The sequence below is a fragment of the Setaria viridis genome, chromosome 8, assembly GCF_005286985.2.
Source record: "Setaria viridis chromosome 8, Setaria_viridis_v4.0, whole genome shotgun sequence".
NCBI classification, from domain to species: Eukaryota; Viridiplantae; Streptophyta; class Magnoliopsida; order Poales; family Poaceae; genus Setaria; species Setaria viridis.
Window position 1 is genome coordinate 34,580,524 of NC_048270.2, and position 12,185 is coordinate 34,592,708.

The 12,185-nt window shown below is 45.6% G+C and overlaps 1 protein-coding gene across 1 annotated transcript; it reads left to right on the forward strand.

The window, feature by feature from the left end:
- Positions 1-3,696: 3,696 nt before the first annotated feature.
- Positions 3,697-5,066, forward strand: LOC117866454 (BTB/POZ and MATH domain-containing protein 1). The gene has a single exon (XM_034750660.2). The coding sequence runs from the start codon at positions 3,816-3,818 to the stop codon at positions 4,866-4,868; it is 1,053 nt and encodes a 350-aa protein (XP_034606551.1). The 5' UTR covers positions 3,697-3,815; the 3' UTR covers positions 4,869-5,066.
- The last annotated feature ends 7,119 nt before the right edge of the window (positions 5,067-12,185 follow it).

Consider the following 12,185-nt stretch of genomic DNA (forward strand, 5'->3'; position numbering starts at 1 on the left):
ATTTAAAAAACCATTTAGCCACACGTTCGTGGTCGTGTTTCTTGAACAAGATGTTCGAAATTTCTTTTCATTTCTCAGGTAAGGCCTCACACTGGACTCAATAACATGAATATCATTTTTCTACTCATTTTATTCTTTTATTCAAATCACTTGTAGTTCAAATTTGACTTATACCAAAAAATTCCTTGAAATACAATAAATTAATTAAATATAGCAAACAAATTCAGAAATATACCAAATTTTAACATGGAGTACCATATGTTGTATGTGGAGAGTAGAAAAAGTTTAGAGAGAAAAAAAACTTATTTCTTTGCCAAGTGCCAATAAAAAACACTCGGCAAACGTATCTCTTTGCTGAGTGCCCAAGAAAATACTCGGCAAACTTACTTCTTTGCCGAGTGCCACTAACGGACACTCGCCAAAGTACTAATGGCCGGCACATGAAGTGACGGATGTCCACGTGGCTAGTTTTTGCCGAGTGTCTAGATTTTGCCGAGTGTTTTTCGCCTAGTTTGCCGAGTGGTTTTTTTTTAGCACTTGACAAAGAGGTTGTTTGCCGAGTGTCTAGATTTTGCCGAGTGTTGTTTGTGCAGCACTTGGCAAAGAGCTTGTTTGCCTAGTGCTTGAAGGATTGTACTCGGCAAACCGCCTAGCACTCGGGGTGTTTCCGGTAGTGCTACCGGCATCCTCGGCAAGATGGATACGGCGGCTTGCCCCGACCATGACTGCTACTTCACTTTCGATTTTAGCTGTCCTCAAAATTAAGAAGTCCATGAATTTAATTTAGGACAGAATGAGTTTTTTTCAAGAAAAAGAGAGCTTCTTTATTACTCAGAAAATAAAAGTACATTCGCGAGCAATAACTTGCTCCGCGTGCCCTGGAGCGGGGAAATGCCAAACTACTGAATGCCTCGTTCGCCTTGCCAACTGTGCAATCTCATGCGCACCATTACACTCTCTTTTCATGTGGACCACCTTCCATTCTAGTAATCTCATTCCTTCTTCAGCGGTTTCATTGCCAAGCATCTCCAACAGTTTACGTAAACCCATTTGCTATACTATACTAGAAAACTACCAAAAGCATAAAAACTCAGCTCCAACAGATTTGCTATATGAATTGCTATTCCTAAATTTTTTTAGACTACAACCTAAATTTCTCTCTCTTGACCCAAATATACCAATCCAAAGGATTGCTATATCCTCTGTTCAAGGTGGGAGAAGCCAACTGCTACGCTCGGAAGCTTCCTCGTACAATAGTTATCTTATATGTTGTAAGGTAGAGCTATATAATTCTTTAATTTGTGCGTACAGAAAAAAATATTATGAGTTGCATGACAACTCGTACAATGGTTATAGAGTTGACTCGTAGTCCTTAAATTGAGCACATGAGGTGGATGTTTCGCCGAACAACAATCTCTTTCTCTCTTTTCACTCTCTCTCCTCCACAACATAAAAAATTCTACGTGACACTGCATGAGATGACTTATTATACTGATGATGTGTAGCAATGTAATTGCTCTTAGAGAGGGACCGGAAGTTCCTAAAGTCTGAATCTGCACAGGTATAGAGCAGGGACACAGTAACACACAGTTAAGGAATAATGGCATGAGAACTTCCATGCTAGATGCATTTAGAAATAACTAGTCCATCAACCCGTGCTCCCGCACGGGCTAATGTTTTTAGAAGCTATTGTATTTAAAAATTAAACTCCTAACTAATAATCAAAATTGTTTACCTACTACTCTCTTAATTTTCAATACTTCAACATAATACTTATATAGATATGTACCTATCTTTGTCCAGTTGTGATTGATTTTTAATTAATAATTACTCTATGCACGTTTTCATCCATATTCATACTTATTCCATTTTGTATGATACCTCCAATCCTCCATACATTATGTTTAGCATACAAATCAATATTTTTCATCGATTCCTCACATACATGTATAAATGGTCTAAATGGTGGCACTCATCATGTGTATATACTTTAACTTAGTATTTTTATATTAACAATGATATGAATAGGTAATTTAGAATCATATATTAGTTTACTTTTTGACATTTCTGTATGATGCACACGAACATAATTAGATTAATATTTAGGTGTTTACTTTAGGTTATTTTTAATAATGACACACATGGTAATATAGATAAAATTTTAGAATGACATTTTAAGTTATGCTTTATAATGATGTGTATTAGTAAATTGGATGAAGATTATGGGGTTCCTTTAGATTATTTTTTATAATAGCTGAGCTTGGTAATTTAGATATAGGTTTAGAGATCATTTTTGAATATTTTCACAATGACAGTGGAGGGTAGCTTTTTAGAAAATATAATAGATCAATGGCTATGATTATTAGAGTTTACAGGATTGGTGTTTGATATTTTTAATTTTTATGAGAATTTATCTCTTTTTTCTAGCTTGTCTCGTGGGAACTAATGCGGAGTCTCCAATGGAAAAAAATGAGACTACATTGCTACAAAACTATTACCATAAGCTACCTCTCGTTTGTTAAATATTTGAACACAATACTTATGTAGATATATACTTAATATCTTCATCCAATTGTGATAGATTTTAGATAGTAATTACTCTATAATATTTTCAACCACATTTATAATCTTTAACTTTTCACTTTGCATCGCAGGTATGCGCTTGAATTTGTTTAATGAATCCTAAGTTTGAGATACAATTTTAGCATAGAAATATATATCCTTATCACCTTATATCCTTATAAATGGTTAGTAATTACTCTATAATATTTTCAACCACATTTATAATCTTCAACTTTTCACTTTGCATCGTAGGTATGCGCTTGAATTTGTTTAATGAACCCTAAGTTTGAGATACAATTTTAGCATAGAAATCTATATTCTCATCACTTTATATCCTTATAAATGGTGACACACATCATGCGTATAGACCTTAATTATTATATCCTATACCAATAGTGAAAGATATAGACGATTTAGAATCATATATTGCTGTATATTTTTAATTAAGGTTATTTGATTCAAACGTAGGGTTACCCCATGTTATTGTTAATAATGGCATGTGTGGGTAATATAGATGCAAATTTAAGGTTTCCTTTAAGTTTTTTAAGTAATACTGGTAGGCAATTCAATTGCAAATTAGGATTTATTTTAAATATTATTTATAATGGTATAAGTGGGTAATTTGGATGAAGATTAGGGGGTTACTTTAGTTTATTTTATATAATGGCAGAGGTGGGTAATTTATATGTAGATTTAGGGGGTTACTTTAGGCTATTTACATAATGGCATAGGTGGGTAATTTATATGTAGATTTAGAGGGTTACTTTAGGCTATTTACATAATGGCATAGGTGGGTAATTGTTTAGAAAACATAGTAGATCCAAAGGCTATGATGATTTCAATCTATCGATTGATGGTCGGATGTTTTGCTTTTTTGTGAGAATTTCTAGGATTTCTCTCTTTTTCTAGACTGTCCACCTAGGAATCTTAGGTGGCTTCACCTGGAGGTCTCAAAAGGAGCCTCCAATTAGTAATAGTACTATTGTAAAAAAACTTAAGGAAGAAGAATCTCTGAAGGAAAAGAGAACTGGCCACATACACGCATCTCCTTTTCCTTTTCTGAATAAAGCGACTTTAATTACTGAGATTTGCTAACCAAAGCACCTTTGCATCGTCAGCTATGGAAGCGCTTTGGGCCCTTGCTTCACATGGTTATCACCATTGCAGCTCATACCACTTCCCTCTCATAGTCTCTTCTTCCATTTCCCTCTTCCAACCATCTGCCTCCACCATCCATCCATCCATCCATCCTCATGGCGAGTGAGCACCACCTGATCGAGATTGCGGCCTCCCAGATCGGCTGCCAGATGAGTTTTAGGCGTTCATGCTGGTCTTCCAACATAGGAGGCTGTCGCTGCGAATGTGACTACACCACTAATTCCTCTGCTGGTACGGTGTCCCTTATCCTCTGCCTTTCTTCCGGCAACACCCGTGCGCCCCTCAACGCACGGTTCAAGTTCAGCCTACTCGACCGCGAAGTCCGACCGGTGCCTTGCAGGACTCGAGCCTGCTCGTTCCAGAACTGGTCACCCCACGAGGGCTGGGAGTGGGTCTGTTCTGACTTCATCACCAGGGAAGACTTGGATCGCCAGAAGTATCTCGACGATGGCTCCTTCACCGTCAGCTGCGACATCGCTATCAAGCCCTTCACGGCAAAGGCCACCGATGCATTTGTTACGGTGCCCCCTTCTGATCTGCACCAGCACCTCGGCAACCTGCTGGCGTGCGAAGATGGCACGGACGTGACCTTCAAGGTAGCAGGAGGAGGCGGCACTGGCACGTTCTCTGCGCACCGGTGCGTTCTCGCGGCGCGGTCACCGGTGTTCCGGGCACAGCTCTTCGGTGAAATGAAGGAGGGCAAGGAGGCCGCCACAGGCGGTGTTGTCATAGCTGTTGACGACATGGAAGCACACGTGTTCAGATCCCTCCTTCACTTCGTCTACACCGACTCGTTGACGGAGACCGATGAGGAGTTGGAGCAACATGATGGTGACGGATACATGATGACGGCGCACTACAAGGATCTTCTTGTCGCGGCCGACAGGTATGGCCTCGAGAGGATGAAGCTGATTTGCCAGGAGAAGCTGTGCAGGCGCATACGTGCAGACTCCGTGGCGAGGATGCTGGCTTTAGCTGACCGGCACCACTGCCCCGGTCTGAAGGAAGCGTGCTTCGATTTCCTCAGTTCTAGCACCAATCTTGAGGAGTTCATCGAAACAGATGGATTTGAGGAGCTAACCGATACCTGCCCTGCTGTTCTCAAGGGATTGCTTGACAAGCTTGCTACCGTCTTGATCTTCGAGTAACCATGGGCGGCAATGATTTCCCAGTTTCATAGAAGGGTAATCAACTTGTTTGTTCTTCTTGTATTGGGACACTTATTTCCGTAGGCACTGCTCTGAAAGGTGCGACCTCTGCTGCTGTATTTCCCGTGTCCTTTGTACCTTCCTGTGTGTGGAAAGTTTAAATAAACCATTTCGCCACTGGCCTTCAATGGATTGCAAGTTGAAATGTCTCTCATATGACTATTTCCAAATGTAAGTTTGCATATGTGTAATTACATACAGCTCTTTAAGTTGCAGATAAGCCATATGATTCTTGTCTTGGCAGCTTCGGAGAAGTTTGTTGCATTCAAAGGTAACCACGTGTAGGGGTCTACACTACAGGAAACTTTAAATTTGCCGAGTGTTTTTTCTCGGACACTCGGCAAACAAGCTCTTTGCCGAGTGCGAAGACAAAAACACTCGGCAAAAAAAAAACACTCGGCAAATTGGGACTTTGCCGAGTGTCAAATAAAATACACTCGGCAAAGCCCCCTCTTTGCCGAGTGTCAAAAAAAACACTCGGCAAAGAGGGGGGTTTGCCGAGTGTCAAAAAAAAAACACTCGGCAAAGAGGGGGGTTTGCCTAGTGTTTTTTTTACACTCGGCAAAAAAATAATTTTTTTTCCTCTTTTCACCATGAAATTTTTTCTACTCCCCACATACAACATGTGGTACTCCATGTTAAAATTTGGTATATTTTTGAATTTATTTGCTATATTTATTTAATTAATTGCATTTCAAGGGAATTTTTAGTATAAGTCAAATTTGAACTGCAAGTGATTCAAATTATGGAATAAAATGAGTAGAAAAATGATATTCATGTTATTTGGACCAATTTGAGACCTGACCCATGAAATGAAAAGAAATTTCGAACATCTTGTTCAGGAAACACGACCATGAACGTGTGGCAGTAGTATTTTTAAATTGTAAAAAAAACAATCAAAGTCTGAAAATTATGAGATTTGCCATGATGTGATGATATAATACGTGGAGGCTGTGGAAAAAAATTGAGAAGGTTTTGCACATTTCATCATGTACGATGATTACAAACCGAAGCATCTCAGAAGAAGAATAGTAACTTTGAGAAGGATTCGATAAAATTTAGAGTCGAAGTGACGGTCGAGTTCGGTTTGACTACAAAACTTTTTGTATAGTCAGTAGAGAACCTATATTGGTTTGTGTGAACATTTGGTATTTTTTTAAAACTGTTAGATATTTTTTAAATTTTTTTTAAAAAACATTTGCCGAGTGTCCTATGGTGGACACTCGGCAAATAAACCGTTTACCGAGTGTCCACGTAGGACACTCGGCAAACAGCCGGCCACCACCAAATAAAACCCCTCCGGCCCGGCCCCCTCCCGGCCTCCCCCCACTCTCCTCTCTTCCCCTGCCTCTTCCCCTTCCTGCTCCTTATGCCTCCTGCCGCCGCCGCCGCCGCCCGCCTCCGGCCGCCGCCGCCGCCGCCGCCCGGCGCCCCCGGCCCCGGATCCGCCGCCGCCCGCCGCCCCCGGCCCCGCCGCCCCCGGATCCGCCGCCGCCCGACGCCGCCGGCCCCGGATCCGCCGCCGCCCGCCGCCCCCGGCCCCGGATCCGCCGGAGTCTCGCGTCGGGGGCCCCGGATCCGGCGGGCGTGGATGGCGGCGGCGGCGGGCGTGGATGGTGGATGGCGGCGGCTGGCTGGCAGTGGATGGCGCCGCTTCTGGGACTCGTACCGGCTCAGCGACGGCGACGAGCTCGACGGCGACGGCCCGCCTCCTCCCCCCACCGAGGATCCGAGCGCCGCCGCGCCGGACGACGACGACCCGGCCCCTGACGCCCCGGCGCCTCCGGAGAAGATGACGGCCGCGGCGGGCGTGGATGGTGGCCGGCGGGCGTGGATGGCAGCTGGCGGCGGCGGCGGCGTGCTGGTGGTACGGGTGTCGGCGTGCGGCGGGCGTGGATGGCGGCGGCGGCGGCGGCGGTGGCGTGCTGGTGGTACGGCCGACGGGTGTCGGCTCTTTGCGGGCGGGGATGGTGGCTGGCGGCGGCGGCGTGCTGTGGTACGGCCGACGGGTGTCGGCGTACTTTTTTTATTTTTTTTCCAAAAAAAGGTTTGCCGAGTGTTTTCGGGGCACTCGGCGAAAGCTGTGCCGAGTGCCCGACCGAAAACACTCGGCGAATATTACTTTGCCGACACAAAATTTCCCGAGTGCCAGATGCCGAGTGTAACACTCGGCGAAGTCGTTGCCGAGAGTATTTCGGGTTTTGCCGAGTGCCCCTGGCACTCGGCATAAAACCTGTGTCCGGTAGTGCTAGCCTGATATCACTGACATTATACATGTCTGTTTTCTCTCTTTTTTCAGAGTCGGACATGCAAAGTTTGTGAAAACGCTGACCCCCGCTCTCGGATCCACAACTTGGTTAACATAGCAGGGAACACCCTCTGCGTAGCTTATAACTGGAGCAATACAAGATAATAATAAGCACGGCAAAAGTAACCTCCTAGTACAGGTTAACAAAGAAAGCATAGCATTTGGAGTGAAACTCAACATATTTGTTGTAAGGACGAATATTGGGCATAAAAAAGATTTTTTGGCGTGTCCCAATTTTTTTTTATATGGGCGGCTCATAAGATCACCCGCTCCTACAAAAGGCCACCGTCTTTACATGTGCTGTGCACCAGAACACCCGCAGGTGCGGCAGGTGCAGCTTCCTCCCGTTCCAGGCCTAAAACGGGATGCGCTCCTCCATTGCTTTGGTCGGCAGGCGGTGCAATAAGAATACTACGTGCCGCACGGCCTCGCCCCAGAACATTGCCGGGACGTTCATGCTCTTGAGAAGGACCGCGCCATCGCCATGACTGTCCTATTCCTGCGTTCCACAACACCATTTTGTTGTGGCATGTAGGGCACTGTGAAATGCCTTATGATGCCTACCTCATCACAGACATTGGCGAACACTACCGATAGGAATTTGCCGCCATGATCTAAGCACACCGTTTTTATGCAGTATCCACTAATGTTTTCAACCTGTGCTTTGAACTTGACAAACTCAGCGCATGCCTGGTCCTTCAACTTCAACATGTACACCCACATCCATCTTGAGCAATCATCAACAATTAACATGAAATACTTGTTACCGGCAATCGATGATGGAGTGATTGGCCCACATAGATTGATATGAAGCAGCTCCAGTGGCTTCTCTGCTCAGTATGCAAGTGCATTTGCGGAAAAAAAATTATGGCTTGGCTGTTCATCTCCTTCTCTACTACTCTGCTCTGTCTTCTCATTCGAATTGGGCTACCTGCAGTGTCACTAGCAGTAAACATTAGAATAAACCATAGAACGCTGAATGCAATGCATGTTCCATCCCCTTTTCTTGGTCTCAAAATAGTCAGATGGATGATTTATCATGCATATCCAAGAAGTGGATTGATTATGTTCCTCGGTGCAGCTATAGTAGTAGTTCTCGGTAGGTGGATAGTGCACCAAGCAATGTCTAAGACCAAAATGATGTTCTAACAGAAGTAACCAGTGTCTTCTTCTACTACTGAAGCAATTTATCATAGCATCTATATTTAATATGAAAAGGAGATGCCGTGGCATAAGTAACATGTTTCTATGAAAGAAGCCGTCGAACCTCTGGATTGAGCTGAACTAGCAATATTTGACAAGCTATTTTCATTTAAATAATAGAAAACTGAAATATTCCCAAACCAAGAAGCACAGCAGCTAGCCTGCTTGTTATGGCAGCTGATGTTGTTACCAACGTGTAAGCCAGTCCGCATCAGTGCTGGCACTTGACAAAAGTAATTATTGTTGAATTGATAAAACAACGCATACTCCCACTCACTGTGGCATGCGACATCTTGCTGCTTGTTCTTGTTCATCTGCGAAGCAAGACCGTCAATACACGTCAACCTAATTTCCATGTTGATTTCAATCCATCAGGCACTCATGCATGGTGGTATGCGACTGGGAACTAGGTGAGGTTCAGAAAATCGATGCCTAGCTAGGTAGGGGCTATGGTGCGTGCTCCACCGCCGGCGCGAGAGCACGACGGTGGCGGCGCCTTCAGTAGCGGGTGAGACGGAGAGGAGGCGGCGGCGCTGAAGGTCGTCGGGGAGGTCGAACACAGGCGGCTGCCTGCGCCGGCCATCACCGTGGCTATCAGGGGGCGTCTCCCACCGCGACCATATCGAGAAGCAATGGGCTTTTAGCGCTCGTTACCTGCAAATTGTGCGGCCTGCATCGGCAAGCAAAGCGGGCTACAGATCACTGTCGGGCGGGCTGATCACGGGCCGTGCTACCGCTACAGGCTCGATGAAATGGTTGGGACGCGTGGCCATATTTGAAGAACCTACGGCCCGAGTTGTAAAACTGACACGTCGTCAGGCCTCGTCGTATGCTACGGCCATTCAAATGGGCTTCGTAATATCGTGTGACCTAACATGCAGGGGAGTGAAATTAGGAATTTATCATTGCATCGTTCGGTTCATCAATCATCACAGCCAACAAGATGGTTTTCCATCGATGGATCATCACCACTCCCAAGATCAAAAAAAAAATTCCTCCTCATTTTCAAGATCAACATGACACCATTGTCGCTCAGGATGGGTGGGAGTGGTCACCGCTGTGGATTGCCGCCACTGTCACCGTTGTGGAGCGCCGCCGCCATCGTTCCACTCGCAGAAATGAAACAACAGCAAGCGAACCGATAGATCGCTCCTCCCGTCCTCCGTGGTGGTTCGTCACAGCTGCCACCCGCCGCCGTAGTTCCGCTCGCGGAAAGGAACACGGGAAAGCAGATGAGATCAATCATAGAGAAACACGTGGCTTCGTGTATTTGACACTTTAAAGGTTTTGGCTTCGCAAATTTGATACCCACGACATTAACACTTTGATTTACTTGACATTATGCCTCATAATAATTTTATTTTCTCCTTTTTCATTTATTGGATTGTGAAAGGACTAAACTACCCCTTTACGTAAGTACCTCTGTACCTCTAGTTCGATCAAATCATTATTTGCTGCCCACCCACATCGCTCGGACACGCCGCCGCCCGCCCGCCTCGCTCGTCGCGCGCTCCCCTCACGTAGCTCGTTCACGGCGGCGCTGAACGAGCTCTCGCGCTGTGAGTCGGCGTCGAGGTTGGATCCTAGTGCTTCCGGCCGCAGCATCCCAGTGACATCACCGTGCGGCTCAAAAACGAGCCTAGGTCCCTCACTCCCACTCGCTCGCGGCCGCTACCAGGTCCGCTTGCCATTTTCGGATGCTTGATCATCTCCGGATAAAGACACGACATACCGATCACGATTCACCGTGCAGCACTACCTGGATCGCAACAGAGGGCCTGTCGGCAGCATCTACGCCGGCGTGCACCCCGCTGGTGAATCAGGTGAAGGCTCCGCCGCGGGCCGTCGGCAGAGCGCGCGCCCGGCGTCCCCACTGCCTTCAATCCCGATCGATGCGTTGGTTGGCGGCGGCGCGTCCGAGCGATCTAGGCGGGCGGCAAATGATTTTGATTGAACCATAGGTACGTACGTAAAGCGAGGGGTAGTTTAGTCCTTCACAATCCAGTAAATAAAAAAGGAGGAAATAAAATAATTAAAGAGGTATAATGTCAAATAAATTCATGTGTCAATGTTGTGGGTGTCAATTTTGCAAAGCCAACCTTTAAAGTGTCGAATATGCGAAGCTATGTGTTTGGGATGTCAAAAACACAAATTCTCATCAATCATATGAGATGAAGGGAAACGACCTGGGTATGGGCTGGCCATAGGTAGGGCTGGGCCCATAGGTAGGAAATTGTTAATAAAAATATTAGTTAATTAGTGAGTTGCTTTAAGATTTGTGCAACAAACTAAAAGGGGGAGTATTGCAGCAATTCTCATACTGCTATCAGTTCAGCACCTTCTTCTTTTCCTTCGGGTCACATGACCTTAGCACCGGGTAAACAAAAAACTCATGCATCGTGAAACGAACTCATTGTAGATGAATGATGCATGAGCAATTACTGATGGCTGACTTGCATTGCCATCAACGGATGCATGCTTACAAGCCATAACAATACCAAACACCATCATACCTTCATGCCTTGGATGCTATTCAAACCGTTGCAAAGAGAGGTAGAGCACTTGTATCTCTCTGTGGCTCTGTCGAGGTGTAAAGGAGCTGTATGCATTGGGAGCAAACTAAGTATTGAGCTATTGGGTGTAACCGAAATACCGTGATAAGATTGGGCTATTGGAGATAACCAAAATACCATGGTGAGCTTTGACCCGTGTAGCTTAGTTCATCCCAGGTAACGCAGCGAGCCAAATGAGTCTGTTGTTCACAGTAAACTGAGTGAAAAGAGAGGGATGGTTTATGATGTGAAGAGCAATACAAATTCTTTACTTTTTTTGAATGGATATATTGCTGCCTTCGTTGTGATGCTGCGACAGATCAAGTGCAGAGATAGAGAGATCCCTATCGTTGTTCAGTCTGTTGAGGACAAGCGGCAAGGCCGTCGTCGTAATCGATTCCGGGAGGCTCTGCCCGGAGCGCACGTAGCTGCCCTCTCTGCTTACTCGATCTGTAGCTACCCATGGCGGATAAGCGCGGCTGTTTCGGCTCATCCGCACTAGCCCGTGCGTGCCACCGGAGGACGACCAAAAGGCGCGCGGTCGTCGGCTCGCCGCCGTCGCTGCGCCTGATGCCCTCCGCTCAACGAGCGAGCTGCGGATTAGCCAGTCAGTTCGAAATGCGGGGAGTACGCCGGAGTCAGCGGCGGCGGAGGAGCAGTGGCGACGGATGAACTGAGGATCCATACGAAAGGGGCGTATTTGTAAATTTGTAGGGGCCTTGCTGCAAAATATTGGATCGCGACTAGTGATCACTATCCAAATTAGGGTGTTTCATCCATAATATCAGGGGGCATTTTGTAAACTATGGGATCACGATTAATTTTCTTTTCGTGAATATACAGGAGAGTTGCGTATCTTTGTATTAAGAAGAAGATTAAAGTTAATACAACGCAGCCTCCCGGACGCACGCATACGGTTCAGAGTTTGTAGGTTATTACATATATGATCAACAACCGATGAAGCAGTTCGAAACCCACTATCAGACTAAACAGATCGCTCAGCGTCTGATTGCACCGGCCATCCTAGGATGGAAAGATGCTTGGCGCCTGCAGCAGACCATAGTATTGCCTCTATCATTTGTTGTAGTAGCTGTGCCGGTTGCATGGGAGATGTTCTGTTAAACACTCTATTGTTACGCTCCTTCCAAATTTCCAGGAGACAAGCATGAAGCTGGAATCAAATCCTTTTCTCTG

Excerpts from the sequence above, each read along its gene's own strand:
- LOC117866454 (XM_034750660.2), top strand. The coding sequence starts at position 3,816 with ATGGCGAGTGAGCACCACCTGATCGAGATTGCGGCCTCCCAGATCGGC.